The sequence below is a fragment of the Hyla sarda genome, chromosome 11 (assembly GCF_029499605.1).
Source record: "Hyla sarda isolate aHylSar1 chromosome 11, aHylSar1.hap1, whole genome shotgun sequence".
In the NCBI taxonomy this organism is placed as follows: Eukaryota; Metazoa; Chordata; class Amphibia; order Anura; family Hylidae; genus Hyla; species Hyla sarda.
The window spans coordinates 37,169,548-37,191,652 of NC_079199.1; the positions used below are offsets into that span (position 1 = coordinate 37,169,548).

At 41.6% G+C, this 22,105-nt stretch overlaps 1 protein-coding gene across 5 annotated transcripts in view; it reads right to left on the reverse strand.

Moving 5' to 3' along the window:
* KIAA0586 (KIAA0586 ortholog) overlaps positions 1-22,105 on the reverse strand; it is a 181,559-nt gene that overhangs the window by 73,500 nt on the left and 85,954 nt on the right. For all 5 annotated transcript variants that reach the window (XR_008848977.1, XM_056546820.1, XM_056546822.1 and 2 more), the window contains exons 25-29: positions 19,324-19,556; positions 17,245-17,321; positions 13,011-13,145; positions 12,305-12,488; positions 6,767-6,906 (exon numbers count right to left, since the gene is read on the reverse strand). Coding sequence is in view for 4 of the 5 variants with exons in the window: in XM_056546820.1 (XP_056402795.1) it covers positions 6,767-6,906; positions 12,305-12,488; positions 13,011-13,145; positions 17,245-17,321; positions 19,324-19,556 (769 nt within the window). In the remaining variant the exon portion in view is untranslated. The remainder of the gene's footprint in view (positions 1-6,766; positions 6,907-12,304; positions 12,489-13,010; positions 13,146-17,244; positions 17,322-19,323; positions 19,557-22,105) is intronic.

The following is a 22,105-nucleotide window of genomic DNA, read 5'->3' on the forward strand; positions in this document are numbered from 1 at the left end:
CATTCAAAAGACCTGTGGTTTTCAATCAGGGTGCCTACAGCTGTTGCATTAGTTGCAGATTAATCCCTCCACCCATTGAAGCAGACAGGCTCCCTGTCATCAGCTGACTAGTGAGTCAGGTCTCGGCCGCATTGCAAGCTGGGAAAAATCTGAGACAACAGTCATTTTGTATGCTGTTAAAAATAAATAGTGGGGTGAAAATCACAGAAGAATCGTGGGAAAACCGTCACACAAGTACAGACACTATATTATGAACTACACTAACTTTACAGCCCCTGTAGCATAGTCAAATAAAAAAAATTCCTGGAATACCCCTTTAATTAATTGATGAATAAAGAGGTTGTTATATTACCAACTACTATGAAGTCGGTAATATAACACCCTATTTATTCATATCAGTGACCTACCGTATAGCAGTATTGGACATTTAACCCATTATTTCACTCTTTTATTGTTGGAACATTAAGTCAACCAATATTGCCGGATTATTAGTCACATTGTCTAATCATTTGGCAGTCACTATTATTGCTTTTTGTATATATTTCTATTATTTTATGGTATATTGTTGTAATCATTCCTTCCACAAGGGAAATGTGAGGGGAATTTATATGCATTTTTATATTTTAATACATTTTATTCATTTGATATTTGAAACACGGTCTCAGCCAATCAATTAAAATACAATTATATTTACTACACTCTTTATCACTGTCCTTGAGGTGTGGGCATCTCCCTTTTTTCTCTACATTTATTCCAAATCATTACAGCTTGGGTATAGGTGTATTGCCCAATCCACCTCGGCCAGTATATAATTGTGATCCGCACCATTCTTTTTACTATTAGGTCCAGTATTTAGCCATTAATATGTGTACACTATATGTATTTCTGATAACTTAGCTATTTCTTTTGTGTGTGTTTTTTGGTTTGGAAAATCCATTTCAGATACCAATTAAAAAGCATAATGTATTGATGACCTGTCCCCAGGATAGGCCACTACACAATGGAAGGAGCGGTATGCTCACGTCTCTGTTTCTATAGGCCGGTGCTGCAGCAATGGCAGGAAGATTAAGGGCAGGGGTGGAAAGTATTGGCACCCCCCAGATCAGATATTGATGGCCTATCCTGAGGATTAGAGAGAAGAAAGACAAAAAGCCGAAAGCGGCACCTTTTGTAATACCCTTTATATATGAAGAAATAAATAATGTGGGGGACACCCACAGGTCATATAGGTGGGTGTTCACCAGATAGTATTAAAATAAGCACATATCACCCCGTAATGGGGTACTCACTGAAATCCACGGAGCTGCTGTGCCGTGAGGTCCCAGGAAGCAAGCAGGATGCTTGTCCAGAAGAAAGTGTCCAAGTGCATAAAAAAACCTTTGAAATCCTTGCGCTGCCCGTGTGGTAATCAGAATCGGAGAAAGAAGGCTAATAGTAAACCTCAGATGAATATAAAACTTTATTTCTCCAAAATAAAAATAATAAAAGTGTGGATGACGCGTTTCGAGGGGGCTCCCCTCTTCCTCAGATCCTCTGAGGAAGAGGGGAGCCCCCCTCGAAACGCGTCATCCACACTTTTATTATTTTTATTTTGAAGAAATAAAGTTTTATATTCATCTGAGGTTTACTATTAGCCTTCTTTCTCCGATTCTGATGACCACACGGGCAGCGCCAGGATTTTAAAGGTTTTTTTCTGCACTTGGACACTATCCTGAGGATAGGTCATCAATAAATTTTGCCAGAAGGCATTTTTAGTTAACAGAGCTTTTATTTTGGACTCTAATCTACCAGCTAAAGCAAAGGTCAGATACATTGAGCACCTCTGTTTCTAGAGCAATGTTTCCCAACCAGGGTGCCTCCAGCTGTTGCAAAACTACAACTCCCAGCATGCCCGGACAGCCAACGGCTGTCCTGGCATGCTGGGAGTCGTAGTTTTGCAACAGCTGGAGGCACCCTGGTTGGGAAACACTGCTCTAGAGGACATGGCACATCCGTGCACCAAAGTAGATCAGTCAGTTGAATCAGTTTGTCTATATAAGAGCAGCATATTAAGGCTACAGGTCTGCGCTCCTGAGCTAAAACAGCACAAAGATTTTGAGCCATTTGGCTAATAGGAGATATGTTGGATGCAGTCTGCTGTATTAACAAGGGTAAGGACAGACTGTTATGAATGTAAGTATACAGGGTACAATGTCGTTCACCATGGGGGGAGCAGGGGATGGGACGGTGGACCGCGTACCTTATCAATAGACATAGGGGGAGATTTATCAAAGGATTTAGACTGATTTTTCCTGTCTAAATTTGTCGCACAGAAAGTCGCAGTCTAAATATGTGCAACTTTTGCTGTAGAGGATTTTTAGAACATGATGCATGCAAGTCTATTTTAGACGGAAATGCATTGGAAAATGCATTGGTGCTGAATTTATCAAGTGCGACTTTTGTGCGACAAGTCGCATCTGCCCAAAATACACTGAAATGTCAGACCATGTTGGAGCAGGTCTAAATGCAGTTTAAGCTGTAGACCCTGAAGTCTGAGCACAGAATTTATCAAGGGATATGAGACCTTTGATAAATTAGGAGCACAATAGACTGGAGACTACCACATACGCTGGTCTATAAGCATACCCAGAATAGACTAGATTAGTAAATGTCCCCCATAGTGTTTTTAGCTGTACATCAGGTTATAGAGTGGAGGTGCTACTGTTTAGAGAAGTGAACACCACTGCATACTCCAAATGAATGGTCAGGTAAAGTATTTTTACAGTAAATATACACTATCTACCTAATCCTCCATAGTGATCTTCATCCTTGCGACTGTGACCAAGGCTGAAACCTCATCAGGCACATTACACACCAGTCTTAAAGTGTAACTGGGGATGGTCTGCTGGCAGGACACCTGTTTAAATCTCCCAACAACTAGACTTGCCTGCTGCTAAATTGATTATGATAAGGATAACCCCCGAATTCTCAGGCAAGTCTACGAGACTTCCGGCAAATGCGCATCATGATCACTTTAGTCTCGGGCAAGTCTCAGGCTACAAAGCTTCTGGGAGATTTAAACAGGTGCCCTGCTGCCGGACCATCGTTGGAGTTACGCTTTAGGTACATCCCTGCTGCAGTTTGTCTCTGCACCAGCCTCTTTGCCTGTGAAGAGGCGATCCGTGCACAGCAGAGGAAAATCTACACCTGCTCCGAGTTGGTGCAAACTTCCACTATGATATACACCAGGTCAGTGGCATAAATCATAGTTAATCTCGTTGTGGTCACTTCCCCTCTATGCCACACTTTTTCTAAAGTTGCAGGCACGGTGTAAAATGGCCGAAAATGTAAAAATTTTAAGCAACTGAGCATTGTGAAAAAAAGTAGCTTCTTGCTAAATTCCCCCCAACATCTACGTGTTGCTAGTACAACAATGCTTGAAAATATTTCATTTTGAGGAGACCTCTTCACACTGGGGTGGAAATTTACTCTTTATTTTGTCTAAGGGTAGGATCACACGGAACGGATCCACAGCGTATTTTACACTGCGGATCCACCGATGACCGACCCTGCAGTGTGCCTGCTTGTAGCAGCAATCCACTGCTACGAGCAGACACACTGTTCTGTGAGTCGTTGTGAAAATGCGCAGTATACTCGCGCACATCACAGCTGCCCTCGGCCTAGCTCAGGGAGCAGAGGGAGTGGCTGCGATGTCTCAGTACACTGTGCATGCACATGGCAACTTGCAGATTGCTGGGTGGCAGGCACAGCTGGAGGCACAATGTAGGAGCAGTCATCAGCAGATCCGCAGCGTACAATACGCTGCGGATCCTTTCCATCTGACCCTACCCTCAATGTACCTTTATATAAAACTGAGTGGAACACAAATTTTGTATATAAACCTTCCCTGAGCATTCATTTGATGTGTGCTCAGTGGTGTCAACTTCTTCCCTCCAGTGCTTTCTTTCAGAGATCCTATTAACCAAATGTTTTAGCCAAAATATTTTGTGTGTAGTTTAGGCTACTGGGAGTACAGACCTGTATCTGTAATATGTTGCCCTTACATAAGGCAGCATATTCAGCTGACAAGTCGACACGTACAGTATCAGTATTCACCCGTACAGCATATCCTGAGCATATTTGATACGCAGGATTTGAAGCAGTGTTCAGTGATTAAGTTTACATTGAACTTTGCGGCATAAAATCTGCAGCTTTAAATTCTGTGCATGAAATATGCCCAGGATACTGTATGTGCGAGTACACCCTAAACAGATAATACACTGATTTTTATTAAGTGTACAGTTCCTGTCCTGCCGATTATTGATGGCTTCTGTAGCATTGTATTGTATTGTATTTGTGGAAAATATACATCTGGTGTTGGTGACTGTGCAAATTAAAGTGAGAAAGTAGCACAGAGATGCTAATAAGTAAAGTAAAGTAACCAGTCAATGTGTGCCGACTAACATCTAACTTAAACAAGGATCTCTAAGGGCAGTTTGTATGGCGAGATATGATGGTGCACTACGTGGTTTAGCAAGAAATCTAACAAGTTATTAAGTGTATGGTCAGCTTTGATAACATTCTACGGTTTAATGCACGACTCTACTTGTATATGACAAATGTCTAGGCGTTTATCTAAATTATCTTCGTTACCAATTCTGCTTCTAAATACTTCAACTAGGCACCTTTTTCCCCCAATGCCGGCACTGTCTGCAGCTCGAAGCTGAGCGAAGTCCGTATCCAGCTTGAGACCCAGTGTTATGTTATTCTATGGCTCTGGGTCTTGTGCTAAGCTGTGGACGGTCCTGTAAGCCTCAATGAGGTATTTAGAAACAAAATTGGTAACGAAAATAATTTAGAAAAAAAATGGCTACGTTGCCACGATACGTCATTTGTCGTATACAAGTGGAGCCGCGCTTTAGAATTAACCCCTTAAGGACCACGGGTTTTTCTGTTTTTGCACTTTCATTTTTTCCTCCTCACCTTTTAAAAATCATAACCCTTTCAATTTTGCACCTAAAAATCCATATGATAGCTTATTTTTTGCATCACCAATTCTACTTTGTAATGACATCAGTCATCTTACCCAAAAATCTACGGCGAAACGGAAAAAAAAATCATTGTGCAACGAAATTGAAGAAAAAACACCATTTTGTAAATTTGGGGGCTTCCGTTTCTACGTAGTACATTTTTCGGTAAAAATTACACCTTCTCTTTATTCTGTAGGTCCATACGATCAAAATGATACCCTACTTATATAGGTTTGATTTTGTCATACTTCTGTAAAAAATCATAACTACATACAGGAAAATGTATACGTTTAAAATTGTCATCTTCTGACCCCTATAACTTTTTTATTTTACCGCATAAGGGGCGGTATGAGGGCTCATTTTTTGAAGAAGTTTTTAGCGGTACCATTTTTTGTATTGATCGGACTTTTTGATCGCTTTTTATTCATGTTTTCATGATATAAAAAGTGACCAAGAATACGTTATTTTGGACTTTGGAATTTTTTACGCGTACGCCATTGACCGTGCGGTTTAATTAATTATATATTTTTATAGTTCAGACATTTACGCACGCGGCGATACCACATGTTTATATTTATTTTTATTTACATGCTTTTTTTTTATGGGAAAAGGGGGGCGAGTTGGACTTTTATTAGGGAAAGGGTTAAATCACATTTATTAACTTTTATTTACACTTTTTTTTTTTTTTGCAGTGTTATAGCTCCCATAGGGACCTATAACACAGCACACACTGATCTTATACACTGTTCACTGCAAAGCCATAGCTTTGCATTGATCAGTGTTATCGGCAGTCAATTGCTCAAGCCTGCATCTCAGGCTTGGAGCAATCAATCGCCGAAGGGACACGCCTGAGGAAGGTAAGAGGACCTCCGCTCTTGTCCCAGTGCATTTTTCCTGCGGTGTTCCCGATCAGCCCCACTGAGCAGGCGGGAAGCTTTCACTTTCGTTTTAGACGCGGCGTTCAACTTTGAAGGATTAACAGCGCGGCACCGCAATCGCTGCCACGCGCTATTAGCCCCGGGTCCCGGCTTCAGATACATGCCGGGACCGACCCAATATGACACGGGGTCACCACGTAAATATACATCCTTGGTCGTTAAGGGGACAAAGGGATTATCGGGCGTCTGTAAAGGCCATCAATATTGGTACATATCATTGAGAATGGAAGATATAAAAATCTCTAAGCTAGTGGTCTCCAAACTGATGACCTCCAGGTGTTGCAAAACTACAACTCCCAGCGTGCCCGCATGCTGGGAGTTGTAGTTTTGCAACAGCTAGGAGGCCTCAGTTTGGAGACCTTTGGCTCTAAGCTATAAGATGAAGGGGCACAGCAGGAGCCTTCATTCTAGTGATCAGCTCATAGATCAATACCACCTCCTGATATCCTAACATGTCTTGTTTTGATGTGTGAGTGCAATGTACAGGCACATCTTATGTTTTCTGTTACGTATAATTAAAGTAGAAAAAATGTGTGTGTGTGTATATATATATATATATATATATATATATATTTATCTATATAGTATATATATCTATTTTTCAAAAAACAGTCCACTTGTCATTTGAAAAACAGACATTTGTTTTCACATCAGTAAAGTAGAATCATAAGGGTTTCTTTTCTTGGTGAGGCTATAAAATATTGGGTACTGAAGGCTCCTTATTTGTTCCAGAATTAGAAATAGCCCAAAATATAAAACACATGTGGAAGAAAAAAAAAAAGAAAAAGCCAGAACAGAACAAAGCATTCATGTCTTCACCTGTGAGGTGTTCCTGGCCGCAGCTGGAATTTGGTGCAAATCTTCGGCTTGTGGATAATAAGCAGGCAAAAGCTGAGATTCCAGATCACCGAGACTCATTGGCCCAGAACTAAGATTATCGGCGTCTCCCTGGCCCACTCCTGGGGAGGAAACGGTTTCTTTTAGTATATAAATACAGTAAATGCTTAAAATTTACAAAAAATAAATAAATAAATTACCAGCGAATATAAACCCTCATTGCCTGTTTCTTTATGACATCCCAAAAACAAACAAATACGGCTGCCAATTCCTGAATCAAAAGGAGTTGTCAACCAGCTTTATTAGACGCTTGAATGGAAAATCTACCCAGTTATTTTGTTACAAAACAGAGAGAGGCTGGGTTCACACTACGGAATTTCCAAGCGGAATTCCAGTGCAGCCGAGTCCCATTTCTAGCAATGGGATTTCGCTGCACAGTGTACACTCTGGTATTTTTCAGGCAGAATTTCCACCAAGAAAATCCCCTGGAAAAATTCTGCCAGAACACTGAACTCGTTACGCAGACATTGCTGTCTATGGGGTTGGAAATGTCTGCGCGGTCCTAGAGTTTCTGTAGTGTGAACCCGGCCATAGCGTCTCACCTGGCAGGATGGGGTGAAAAGGTAAAAAAAAAAATTAAAGGGGTATTCCAGGCAAAACCTTTTTTTATATATATCAACTGGCTCCGGAAAGTTAAACAGATTTGTAAATTACTTCCATTAAAAAATCTTAATCCTTCCAATAGTTATTAGCTTCTGAAGTTTTCTGTCTAACTGCTCAATGATGATGTCACGTCCCGAGAGCTGTGCATGATGGGAGAATATCCCCATAGGAACTGCACAGCTCCCGGGACGTGAGTCATCAGAGAGCAGTTAGACAGAAAGCAACAACTCAACTTCAGAAGCTAAAAACTATTGGAAGGATTAAGATTTTTTAATAGAAGTAATTTACAAATTTGTTTAACTTTCCGGAGCCAGTTGATATATAAAAAAAAGTTTTGGCCTGGAATACCCCTTTAAATTGGGTGACAACCCCAGTTGGAACTGCAATATCAGATATAAAGTAAACAGGAAAAACAGGGGATTTTGGGTGGAGCGCTTCTGCTTTTAAAGAACAGGACTCAACAGCCACGGTTGCACAGGACAAAAGATTTATTGAAATAGAAATGATCGGACAACGCGTTTCGGCGCTAACAAGCGCCTTCCTCAGGTCCACAGAGATCAAATAAGTGCGTCCTGTAGGTGTTTCGTGTGCAGCGGTAGCGTCACCACCACTGCACAGCAAACACATGCAGCACGCACTTATTTGATCTCTGTGGACCTGAGGAAGGAGCTTGTTAGCGCCGAAATGCATTGTCCTATTATTTCTATTTCAATAAATCTTTTGTTCTGTGCAACCGTGGCTGTTGAGTCCTGTTCTTTAAAAGCAGAAGCGCTCCACCCAAAATCCCCTGTTTTTCCTGTTTACTTCGCATCCACATTTCCCTACCCTTGGTGATACGGAAAAGGGGAAAGTGAGCCGCACACTGCATATATCCCATTCATCCTTCTCCCCGCAGAGGGTTTTTGTTTTGCTCTGCTGGAATCTCCCGGCGGACCACGACGAAACTCAAGACGAGGTGGTGAGTTGGGCCCCTTCGTTCCTCCTACTATCATCCCAGAGAGCACCTCTTCGTTTTTTTTGTGTTTTTTTTACCTCTGCCTTAATATCAGATATATTGATGGTTACCCAGCCTTCCACGAGAGTAGTTATAGCTAAGAAACCTTGGAATAGAATTTGTTCCAACTTGACAGTGTCTAAATGGGTTACCTTGGATAAGAGAAAAGAGCTGATTTCTTCCAAAAGCAGCACCACCCCTGTCCAGAGGTTGTGTGTGGTATCGCAGCTCAGTTCCATTGAAGTAAATGGAGCCAAGCTGTAATACCACAGACATAAAAGGAATCAACACGGTAAAGGAGGAGAGCATATTTAAAAGAAGAAAAACTACCACAAGAGGACATAGTTTTAAATTAGAGGGGCAAAGGTTTCCGCAGTAATATCAGGAAGTATTACTTTACTGAGAGAGTAGTGGATGCATGGAATAGCCTTCCTGCAGAAGTGGTCGCTGCAAATACAATGAAGGAGATTAAAAATGCATGGGATAAGCATAAGGCTATCCTTCATATAAGATAGAGATAAGCATAAGGCTATCCTTCATATAAGATAGGGCCAGGGACTATTGATAGGATTCAGATTATTAAGCAAACTAGATGGGCCAAATGGTTCTTATCTGCCGACACATTCTATGTTTCTATGTAACCTGAGGACAAATGTGGAGTTCTTTTTGGAAAAATTATTTCTGTCAGGGTGTGTACATTAGACAGACCGGTCCCTCAATGTAAAACATCCATATCCCCTGACTGTATAATCCTTCCCATCACCTGATAGTCACTCCTATTATTGAAATTAAAGTGCATCAGTTACCTCCAGTCACCTGCAGTTAGGGTATTAGGAGATAAGAAAGACCATACTGTTTACTGTGGTCACAGTTTGTAAAGTTATTTAGGCATTCGTTATGTAATCCCACCAAATAGTCAGAGAGGCCGGCCGAGTCTCAGTGGCACTCCTCCCCTCCTCCCAGCATGGAGCTCTGTACGTCAGTCGTGTGGTTCAGGGTAGGGAGGAGGCAAGCGGCTGCTACTGGGCCAGCCTCAGCTCAGCTGAATTACAGACATTCCAAACTGCGGCCACAGTAAATAAAGGTATGGTCTTTTCTATCTCTTAATGCCCAAACTGCTGGTGTCTGCAGCTCCAAATGCCCCTGTTTAACTAAAGTAGAGTATTAGCACAACAAAACATGCACAAAGTCTTCATACATGGGGCGGCAAATACCAAAAAGTAATAATTTATCCACTAATCATGGTCTCAATACCATGAATTAAAGCCAACCCCACTAGATGTAGTAATGCCTATATTGTAAAAAGTAGATAATAGAAAAATGTAAAAGACGGAGCTACTCAAAAAAATGGGTGAATCAAATAGCAATCGCTCATCTGGCCCTACTGGGATTTGAGCATTCAGCCGCCACATATTGCAGCAGTTTTAAATGTCACCTTCCCTTTTTGCTGGTCATTCATTGTTTACAGTCATCTGGTTTTTATATATTGTGTCCCAGGATTGCTGCTGTTTTCCTCCTTTTTTAATCATGTGTTTTTTAGATTGTTTATAAGGCTGGAATTCCACTTGGTTTTTTTTGGGGGGTGGGAAATGCCAAGAAAAACCCAAATTCTGCCGCATGGCGTTTTTTTCGGTCAAAAAACGCTGCGGCCAGATGTTCGCTGTAAATCAATGAGAAGTCGCAACACTCTTTTTCCACTTTGCGTTTTTTCATTTTTTTTTTTATCCTTTTGGCGTTTTTTCACTCTTTTTCAGCTCTTTGGCGGTTTAGCAAAATTGCAGCATGTTGAGCCTATGGCGTTTTTTTTTCCTGAAATAGTGGCGTTTTTCTTCCATAGAAGTCTATGGGAGTAAAAAAAACGCCAATAAAAACGCCATGTGGGTTTTAACTTTGGCATTTCTGCAGGCGGTTTTGATTCTTTTTTGTACTTCAGTGATCTAAAAAAGTGATGGAGATACTTTTTTAATAAAATTTTGAAAGGTACCATTAAAAAAAATAAAAATAAAGATACAGTAGTGATGGAAAAAAAATTGTATTTAATGGAATGTATCTTTTTTATAACAAAATTTTTATAAATTTTTAAACAGGGATCAATTTATGTGTAGGGCAGGGCACTAAAAATGTAGCCGACAATAATAAAAATGTAGTGTGTGTGTTTGTTTTTCACAATTTTTTTAGGTAGTACTAATACTCCCAGCATGGAACACACTGTTCCATGATGGGAGTAGTAGTTCCTGTGATAATTGACAGATCGCCCTGGGTTCCTTTGCGATCCTCCTGTATAATGTATAGATGCAGCTGCTCTTTTATGGTCCCTTGCACTGCCATATATATACACACCTATTCATATTTCCCGCAGAGAGCTGTGATTGGCCAGACGGTTCCAGCCAATCATAACTCTCTGTGGGAAATAGGAATATGTGTATATATATATGTCTGTGCAGGGGACCATAGAAGAGCGGCCGGCCGCATCTATACATTATACCGGAGGATCACAGTGGGTGTCAGGAGTGACATCCGCTGTGATCTTTCCTTAACTGCAGGTACTACTGCTCCCAACATGGAGCACACTCTTCTCCATGCTGGGAGCTGTAGTACCTGCATCAATAGACAGATCGCAACAGGTTTCAGAAGTTACACTCACTGCAATCTGTCTATTAATGCAGGTACTACAGCTCCCAGTATGGAGTAGAGTGTGCTCCATGTTGGGAGTAGTAGTACCTGCAGTTAAGGACAGATCACAGCGGGTATCACTCCTGACACCTGATGCGATCATCTATTGCAGAGATGTGGAGCGGCTCTATAGCAGCGCTCGCATCTCTGCACTATACTCCGGCCGGTGATATGAATAGAACATCACTCACTCATATTTCCCGCTGAGAGCTGTGATTGGCTGCAACCATCCGGCCAGCCCCCAATCTGTTCTATACACAACACTGGTCAGAGTATAGTACCGAGATGCGAGCGCTGTATAGAGCCGTTCCGCATCTCTGCTATATTATGGACGATCGCATCAGGCGATATGTCTATTAGTACAGGTACTACTACTCCCATCATGGAACAGTCTGCTCCATGCTGGGAGTAGTAGTACTACCTAAAAATAGAGGGGGGGGAGTGAAAAACACACATTACACTTTATTAAAAATTAATTAAAATGTTGTTATAAAAAATAAAAAGTTTCCTTAAATACATTTTTCCCATCCCTACTGCATTTTTTTTTTTTTTGATACCCAACACATTTTGAAAAAAAAAAAAAAAAACGCCAAAAGGGGCCAAAAATGCAATTTCCTCTCAAATGCAAAAATGCTAGAAAATATGTCAGACGCAGGAAATTGCACTGGCGTGGAATCCTAGCCTAATAAAGATTTAATATTTGATTCATGCTATATTTTGAGTAGCTCTGTTTTTTTGCATTTTTCTAAAGTGGAGTATGCACACTGCCTCTCCATTTTTCTGAATCCAGCTTTTTTCATCTGTCCTATAGCGTTTAAATGGATCAGGACTGTACACATTTTAATGTTAAATGGGGACACATGGGACTATCATTCTAATTAGAGATGAGCAAACTTACAGTAATTCGATTCGTCAGGACTGTATCCACCTTTTCCAGTCCACCAGAGCGCCTGAAAGCTGAACTAATTTATGCAGGCTAAAGTCAGCAACCGCCGAGCCGAGAAGTTTGTGACGAATCCAATCACTGGAAGTTCGCTCATCTCTAATTCTAAAGATTGGTGGGCAACCCAGGGGTTATACCCGCACCAAGCTTCTTGTTAGTGTCTGAACTGAATTAGGTTGTGAGCCCCACTGGAAATGTTGAATCTACATTGGCAACAGGAAAAGATAAATAGAATAACGTATATAACCTGGAATATTTATTTGTTGCCAATTGGACGATGGACGTATCTGTAGATGTCCAGCGGTTTGACCTGTGGTGCCGGTTCTGTCTATTAGAGCAGAATGTCCCATCAGGATCTGTTCAGCCGCTGGTGTCAGACATAACCTCTGACCTTCGCTGATTTCACCCATGCTGTTCTCATCCCCAGAGCTCTAAAGCAAAGAAAATAAATAGCTAAGTAAATAAACACTTCTGGAAAGACAATAAAAGCGATCAGCAAACTCCACTAGAATGATGCAATGAGACCTTACACTCAGACACAGCCAGCTGCTAATATAAATACTAAAATAGGAGTAAATGGAGCAAAGCATGACCTCCATGAAAAAGCCACACATATGCTGAAATCTCTGCTACATAAAGCTGGGTTCACATTTGCACCAAAGCTTTATTCTGGGGGGGGGGAGGGTCACTTGTAGGTTTTGTTTATTTTGCAGGATCTGACTGGACAAAAAAAAGCACTGCAAGAAGTAATTATATGGTCCAGTGAAATTCTGCTGAGTAGATAGATACCAGGCAATGGGATCTCTCGGGATCTCTTGTGCAAAGGACTGTCTGGCTCCATATAAAATCTGCAATGGAGGCTTTGGATGAAGCACCAACTCAAATATGAACCTAGCATTAAATAGTTAATTTTATTAACTTGCTGCATGCCACAGTGAAGAAGGGTAAGTTACCTCAGGATGGTAGAACACTTCTTGCCGTGTTCTGGAACCCGGATTCAATTTGGCCAAGAGCAACCGGGAGGGTTCTTGATGTCCTACTCTAAAAGGCCTGTCCATTACCTGCCCTTCACTGGGAGGATCAAATTCCTAAAAGAAAAATCTCACTGTTAATGCTAGTAGTAGATATTTCTAATTCATTTTGTTGTACAAACAAATTAACAATTTATCAATAGCAGGACAAGTATTCGAACAGAGTCATATCTGAGGCATACTGTTAAGATGTCTCAAAAGAACTGTGAAAGTATCTACAGTAATATCATACACACACAAAAAATACAGCAGAAGACTGCAAACTCTAGGACCACTAAAGTGGAAAAGGACTTAGGAGTCTTAGCTAATAGTAAATTTAGCTGTAGTGACCAGTGTCGGGCAGCTGCTGCCAAGGCTAATAAAATCATGGGGGACATCAATAGGGGCATAGATGCCCACGACAAGGAAATAATTCTACCGCTGTACAAATCACTAGTCAGACCACACATAGAATACTGTGCACAGTACTGGGCACCAGGGTTCAAGAAAGATATAGTGGAGCTGGAGAGGGTTCAAAAACTGGCAACCAGAGTAATACAGGGAATGGGAGGACTACAGTACCCAGAAAGATTATCAGAATTAGGGTTATTTAGTTTAGAAAAAAGAAGACTTAGGGGAGACCTAATAACTATGTATAAATATATCAGGGACAGTACAGAGATCTTTCCCATGATCTATTTATACCCAGGACTGTATCTATAACAAGGGGGCATCCTCTACGTCTAGAGGAAAGAAGGTTTCTACACCAGCACAGACGGGGGTTCTTTACTGTAAAGACGGCAATGCATTTCTGGGTGGATCTTTTGGGAGACTCTGCTCAGAAATGCATTGACATCTATGAGGACGGCAATGCAGTCTGCGAGGTCCTAGTGCCGCCGGCTTGATCTCCGGCAGAAATTCTACCCAGAGATTCCACAGTGCAAACCCAGCCTAAAAATATTGATACTGGCGGATTACCAAAAAGTCTTTCTCCTCTAGTCTACAGTGTTTGGTGACTTCACTGTCCAAAAATCCAATGTTTTTCAGTGTAGACTTTACTGTAATGAGTTAACTACAGTATCTGTTCAATCAGCTTGACCTGGCCCATGAGCAGGAGCAATATAAGGCTATGTTTACATTGTGTTTTTGTTGCACTTTTAACATACATTTTCGGATTTGATTGGTAAATGCCCATGTCATGTAAACTCTCAATGACTTAACCAAATAAAAAAAAATAAAAATAAATAAAGTATGATGCACAGTGTGAACACAGCCTAAGTGAAGGGATTCTGTGGAAGCATGTAGGTAGCTGCGTCTTTTCCACCTGCACGGTATCTGTGCTCCTAAACAACTGTATTCTGTAGTGATGAAGGTCAAAGGATTCTCATACTTCTCTTCTTTCATACTTCTCACGGATGGATTATTTAAGAACCAGATCACTGTGGATTTGGTTAAGCAATGGCAATATGGAAGCATATATCTAATGGACAATGCCAGGATGAATGCTGGGAAAGTGATGGATCCCATGTTCCTGGATTTGCTTAGAGGGGTACTCCCCTGGAAAACACATTTTTTTTAAATCATCTGATGCCAGAAAGTTAAACAGATATGTAAATGACTTCTTTTTATAAATATTAATCCTTCCAGTACTTATCACCTGCTGTATGTTCCAGAGAAAGTTATTTTCTTTTTGAATTTCCTTTCTGTCTGACCACAGTGCTCTCTGCGGACACCTCTGTCCATTTTAGGAACTGTACAAGCAAATCCCCATAGAAAACCTATCCTGCTCTCGACAGTTCCTAAAATGGACAGAGGTGTCAGCAAAGAGCACTGTGGTCAGACAGAAAGGGAATTCAAAAAGAAAAGAACTTCCTGTGGAGCATATAGCAGCTGATAAGTACTGGAAGGGTTAAGATTTTTAAATAGAAGTAATTTACAAATCTGTTTAACCTTCTGCCACCAGTTGATTTAGAAAAAAAAATGTTTTCCAGGGGAGTACCCCTTTAACAAGCAACAGGAAAGACACGTCCACTACTCCAGCAGGAAGGTACATCCAACAGATAAAGACTTAGAATACCAAGATTTACTCCATGGTGGGATTCCTTCATAAGAATAAAGACAGAACCTCAAGTGACTTATGAGCATCAGTACGAATCCGATGCTGAAGAATGTGTGGCCTGAAAGGAAGAGGAGCCTCATAAAGATCATCTACTGCCCAATGACCATCAGTCAAGAACTCCCTGAAACGCATGCGTAAAGTCAAGAGATTTAAAGGGGTACTCCGCCCCTAGACATCTTATCCCCTATTCAAAGCATAGGGGATAAGATGTCAGATCGCCGGGGTCCCGCTGCTGGGGACCCCCGGGATCTCGGCGTCAGCACCCACCTGTACGGCTTCCGGCAACGCTGGAGGCTGCGGATCCCGACCACAATGGCGGAAGAGCGTGACGCCACAACTCCGCCCCGTGTGATGTCGCCCCCTCAATGCAAATCTATGGGAGGGGGCGTGACGGACCTCCCATAGACTTGCATTGAGGGGGCAGGGTGTGATGTCACACGGGGCGGAGTCGTGACGTCACGCTCTTCCGCCATTGTGGTCGGGATCCGAAGCCTCCAGCGTTGCCGGAAGCAGTTACAGGTGGGTGCTGCGGCTGAGATCCTGGGGGTCCCCAGCAGCGGGACCCCCACGATCTGACATCTTATCCCATATCCTTTGGATAGGGGATGAGATGTCTAGGGGTGGAGTACCCCTATAAGAGTCATATTTAGGAGACTCAAGTAGATGACTGCACCATATGTGCGACCGATTAGAAAGACCAGCTCGTGACTTTCCACACTAAGGGCCGCAAACACCTTAGTGTATGTGTATGTTTTGCTGGACAATCTCCTCTTCATAGTCATGTGGGAGAAGATGTTGGAATCTTGGCAAACCATTTCAGAAATGAGAAGAGATGTCTCCTGGTCATAGTGTCGCACCCAGTCCAGGGTAGCCAGCATGGCAAGACCTTCTCCATTACTATGGAAACCAAGAAGAGACATGCTCTTTCACCACAAAGTATCTCTGCTCCGTGCCCTACATAGCCAGCTACTTTGGGAGAACGGTTTTCTCGTCAACTCGGCTGCAGGCAGAAGAATCTGTGTTGTATTAGTGGAACAGTCTCTTTAAATGTATTCTATTACTAATAAATATTGTATGTTGGACCGAATCATTGCTAATGGTCTTGATTGGTGGTATTTCGTCAATTTATTGGACCCAAGGTTGGTGACAACTTTGGACATGTGCTAGTACATGGTATCTAACCAAGTGACCTATTGACATTACACTTTCTCAATCTCAGAATATCATAGCCGAAATGTACAGATGGTTAACCCAACACATGACAGATAGCTGAAATAATGGACTTGTTGCATGATAATGTTTTAGGCCAGTGTCTCCCAACCAGGGCGCCTCCAGCTGTTGCAAAACTACAATTCCCAGCATGCCCAGACAGCCGTTGGCTGTCTGGGCATGCTGGGAGTTGTAGTTTTGCAACAGCTGGAGGCACCCTGGTTGGGAGACACTGTTTTAGGCTATAGAGCAGTGTTGCTCTCCAGCTGTTGCAAAACAACAACTCCAATCATGCCCGGTAGTACTGTAACAACTGGAGAGCCACAGTTCTTAGAGAATAGTGCTATAGAGTACAGGCTCAGAAATGCTTTTATAAATTAAATAGTAAAAAGTGGGTATCTTTAGAAGCAGCGGGTATAAATGTTTCTTTCATTTCCTATCTAGCTAGGAGTAAAAGAACCAGTACAGTGACAGTGTCTCCTATAAATGGCTTTTTTCTGCCTGCTTGTATACTTAGCATTCACTTATTTTCATGATACAGTAAAAACACATAGGACGCAAATTTATCAATGCCAAAGTGAGGTTATTGGGGTGAATCTCTGTGCTAAATAATTTATACAAAAGCTATTTAAAAAAAAAATTATCACACCTAGTAAGACCTATATACATTTTTTGGCTAAAGCAGAATTCGAAAATGACATTTCAGAATTTTTTCACTGAATGCTTAAGCTTGACAAAAAATAAAAAAAAATAAAAAAAAATTGTATATTTGTATATATATATATATATATATATATATATATATATATATAGACACACACACACACACAAAATCATATGACTTCTTACCATGTCATTGGCATCCTTAAGAGTGCTGGATAAACTTTCGGTCAAGTTTGGATAGCCCAGTCCACCAGCTGCTAAGGCTAGAACAAAACCCCATACAATTTAATTTCTGAATCTAATATTTTAAAAATAAACATAATAAATGATCAAAATAATACAATGTCTGGAAATCATTACTAAACAACTAAACTAAAGTTGTGCAATAAACCAAGCAAGTGATGAATAAAATATGTGAAGCTCAGTTCCCATTGATTACAGTCTAAAAAGTATTTTACCATTTTCAGACACTTTTGAAAAAAAAAAAAGCCATGTTTGATAAGTTCTGTCCCTCAAGTTCCAATGGTGGACCCAGAACAGATTAATATTATAAGTTGAAAACATTATAACTCTTACGAAAACCAGTAATAGGTTCATAAGCCCTTAAATGTCATTCCAAAATAAGAAACTAAAAGGTAAAAACAAAAACTAATGCAAGGTATAGATATAGATACAGTGCACCAGAAAAATAACATGGAGCCGCATTCAGTTGATGTCCAAAGACACCGATCATCCTAGCAGAGGTAAGGCCAGGGTTACAAAGTGACTTTGGTCACCCAACAGATTGCAGTATCGCACGTTAGTATCATGACTGCAACAGGTCAGATGCCTCTTACTTCACTTATCAAGCTCATTTACTTAACTGCTCTCCCTCCTCTACACTATTTATTCCAAAAAACTCCTCTTTTTTTGTGTGTTTCTAGGAGACATCATAGCAGCTAGTCTACACCCACTAGTTCAAGGATAACCTAAAAATCAAATGGGCACTGTCAGATTCAAAAACTTTTTATATGTTGTATATCTTGGCAAAACATTAACTTTTCTGATATACTTCATAAGAAAATGTTATTTCCTTTTTATAGAAATCATGGCTTTGTCCAAGCTGAAACACAGGCATTGACAAAGTCCAGTAAGTGAGGGCGGGCTAGCACTCCTTTGTGCTCTCTCCTGTCTGTTAGGACTCCTCTGTGCTCTCTCCTGTCTGATAGTACTCCTTTGTGCTCTCTCCTGTCTGATAGGACTCCTCTGTGCCCTCTCCTGTCTGATAGTACTCCTCTGTGCCCTCTCCTGTCTGATAGTACTCCTCTGTGTTCTCTCCAGGCTGATAGTACTCCTCTGTGCTCTCTCCTGTCTGATAGCACTCCTCTGTACTCTCTCCTGTCTGATAGGACTCCTCTGTACTCTCTCCTGTCTGATAGAACTCCTCTGTGCTCTCTCCTGTCTGATAGAACTCCTCTGTGCTCTCTCCTGTCTGATCGTACTCCTCTGTGCTCTCTCCTGTCTGATAGCAGTCCTCTGTGCCCTCTCCTGTCTGATAGTACTCCTCTGTGCTCTCTTCTGTCTGATAGGACTCCTCTGTGCCCTCTCCTGTCTGATAGTACTCCTCTGTGCCCTCTCCTGTCTGATAGCACTCCTCTGTGCTCTCTCCTGTCTGATAGCACTCCTCTGTACTCTCTCCTGTCTGATAATACTCCTCTGTGCTCTCTCCTGTCTGATAGGACTCCTCTGTACTCTCTCCTGTCTGATAGCACTCCTCTGTGCTCTCTCCTGTCTGATAGTACTCCTCTGTGCTCTCTCCTGTCTGATAGTACTCCTCTGTGTTCTCTCCTGGCTGATAGTACTCCTCTGTGTTCTCTCCTGTCTGATAGCACTCCTCTGTACTCTCTCCTGTCTGATAATACTCCTCTGTGCTCTCTCCTGTCTGATAGGACTCCTCTGTACTCTCTCCTGTCTGATAGCACTCCTCTGTGCTCTCTCCTGTCTGATAGGACTCCTCTGGGCTCTCTCCTGTCTGATAGGAAGCATGGAGACAAGTACCTACATCTGGACACATCCTACTGAGATCAGTAGGTTTTACTTTAGTTTGAAAGGTAGCAAAGTTTTAAAATTCATTTTGGTATCCCCCCCCCCTCCAAAAAAAGGGGTTCTAGCAACATACAGCAGAGAGAGAAACAGACGTGCGTCCCATATAAACGAAAATACACATTCTGAAAAATACATGCAATAACAAAAATCCATTCCAGTATCCTCAATGGATGGCTTTACCGTTTGGAACAATAATTTGTCCATAGCTGTACAGGACCTCGCCTTCTGAGAGGGGTTTGTCTGTGGTGTCTGACTCTGTGATGGTTACGCTGCTTTCCTCGGTGGAAGAGCTGTATGTGGAAGGAGCAGGTGACAACGCTTCTTGTTTAGGAGAAACAACAATTGGTTTCTGTGGCTCAGGAGTAACAGAGATTAAGCTCTTTGGGTCTTCTTCTTCAGCCACCGTCATTACCCTAAAAGAAAGACATGGACCAAAACGTAAAAGTAAAATGTGAGCAAAAGTATGGATAAAAAGAAGTGTGCATCTGTGATATCAACTAATCAATTTAGCCATAAAAACTGGTGAAAACCTGGATTATGTAACAATGCATCAGCCCTCCCTATGATAGACTGCAACATAAAAAATACAAAGTCTTTTTTTTTTTTTGCAATGGTTTGGCACAGTTACTTTCTGCGTCAAAAGTGTGCGACTTTTCATATAGAAGATTTCTAAAGCTGTTGACAATATGGCTGAATTTTGCAGTAGTAATGTATTTACTATGTGTGACTTTTCAAAAAGTTAAGTTTTGCTGATGCGGCTGGCCTCCAAACATCACAAATCCACAAAACCTCCAACCACATATACAAAACTACTACTGACTCCAGAAAGTTATAATACCCTAAGTTACCAGACCCCGTGCAACAAAATGGCACACAGCAGACACAATTCCTACCAGAAATCATGCTAAACAGGCTCACAACAACCTGTTTTAATAAATCCCCTTCCCCCAATATGCATAGAATAGTAAATATTCATAAGAATATATGGTTAAGGGAGTGTTGAGCGTGTTTAATTTCAACATATTTGATTCCTTTGTTCTTATGAAAGATATGCTACCGTCAGGGGTGTCTGGCAGCAGCTTATTCCCCTCAGACGACCGTAAACACATGTACACTTGGCCAAATCAAAAGTGCATGTGTATGAGAGGGTTGGAAAAATTACTGTTGGCCTTCACAACTATATAAAAGGTGTACATCCAGCCTATTGGAAAATTTAGAGTGTTCAGACCCCTAGCCATTGTTAGACCTAGTCGGGAGAAATGGTCGGCTTGCTGCAATTTCCATTTCCATACAGCGAGACAGAAAAGGCAGGGAACCGAGTAGTGATGCGCTAAACGAAGTGCTTCTCCTGATTTTATCTGTCTGTGGGTGTCTGAACACCCAGGAACAGACTGATCAAAACTCTTGACATGTCTCTAGGACACTAGGAAACTAAAGAACAAGACAGCAGAGATGAATATGTGCACAACCATATTTATTAAAACCTATGTTGAGAAAAAGTGGTGCAGTTACCCATAGGAACCAATCAGATAGATTCTTTCATTTTTAAAAAGAGCCTATGAAAAATGAATGGAGCCATTTGATTGGTTGTTACGGGCAACTGTACCCCTCTTCCTCTACACAAGTTTTGATAAATCTCCTACTTTATGTGCAAGATTTTTTTTAAATGACAGTGCCCATATAAGAATGCTCTATTTTTACCTACAAGGCAAGTGGTATAACCAAACACCATAGTATGGCCATAAGAGGTGATCAGACTTTTCTACAATCCAATGTCTTCTATGACAGAATATATTGTGAGCTGCAGGCCAAAGAATACGCCTCAATGGACACTGCTCTTTCCTTACAGCACAAAGGAATCGAGATCCATCCATGTAAGTTCTATGAAACGGAGCCCTAAAGTATGACCACGTTTGACTGTCCACTGTGCATGGTAGAATGTAGCAATGTAGAATATGTTCAATGAAAATAATGTACTAATAAAACGCATACTTTTAAGTGTGCAAGCATGTATAATAACGTTGTGAACCAATAATTGAATTCGGTCTCTGTCTGATGTCCTACGGTATGGCCACAGTCCAGCGTATTCATTTAATATGCTCCAACAGCAATAAAAATAAAAAAAAGCACCCGCACAACTCCAGTTCATAAAGCAGTGTGTGGTTGCAAAACTACAACTCCCAGCATGCCCGGACAACCAAAAGCTGTCCGGGCATGCCGGGAGTTGTAGTTTTGCAACTGCTGGAGAAACACTGCTAGGAAAACACAGCCATAAAGCAAACCAATGAAGAGAACAGTGATACTCACAGTTTAATGGTATAGTGCAAAAAAAAAAAAAATGTATGTATAGGATCAAGCAAGTAAGTTGGTTACAGCGGATTCAAGTGGATACAACCATGATTCTTCAGACCACTGTGGTTGTATCCAAGCAAAGCAGCTATAAAGGGGTACGCCGCTGGAAAACATCTTATCCCCTATCCCCCGGGCACACCTGTCATCTGGTGCACGGAGCGAACTCCCTGCCGGATGACTGGCGACTACAGCGGCCACGCCCCCTCCACTCATGTCTATGGGAGGGGGCGTGACGGCTATGCGAAAGCCATCACGCCCCCTCCACTCATGTCTATGGGAGGAGGCGTGACGGCTATGTGAAAGCCATCACGCCCCCTCCCATACACATGAATGGAGGGGTCGTGGCGACACGAACACATAAGCTCCAAGCTTCTGTGTTCCGGATGCCGCCGCTGCTGGCATGGAGATAGCAGGGGGCCCAAGATGCGGGACCCTCATGATTAGACATTTTATCCTTTGAATAGGGGATAAGATGTTTTCCGGCGGAGTAACCCTTTAACTTACTTGATCATTTAACAGCTGTGTACGTTTTTCATGTGCACTCTGCTTCAATATTAAGGATTTTTAAACCATTAGACAGTGAGCACCTCTGCTCTTTTCACTAGTTTGC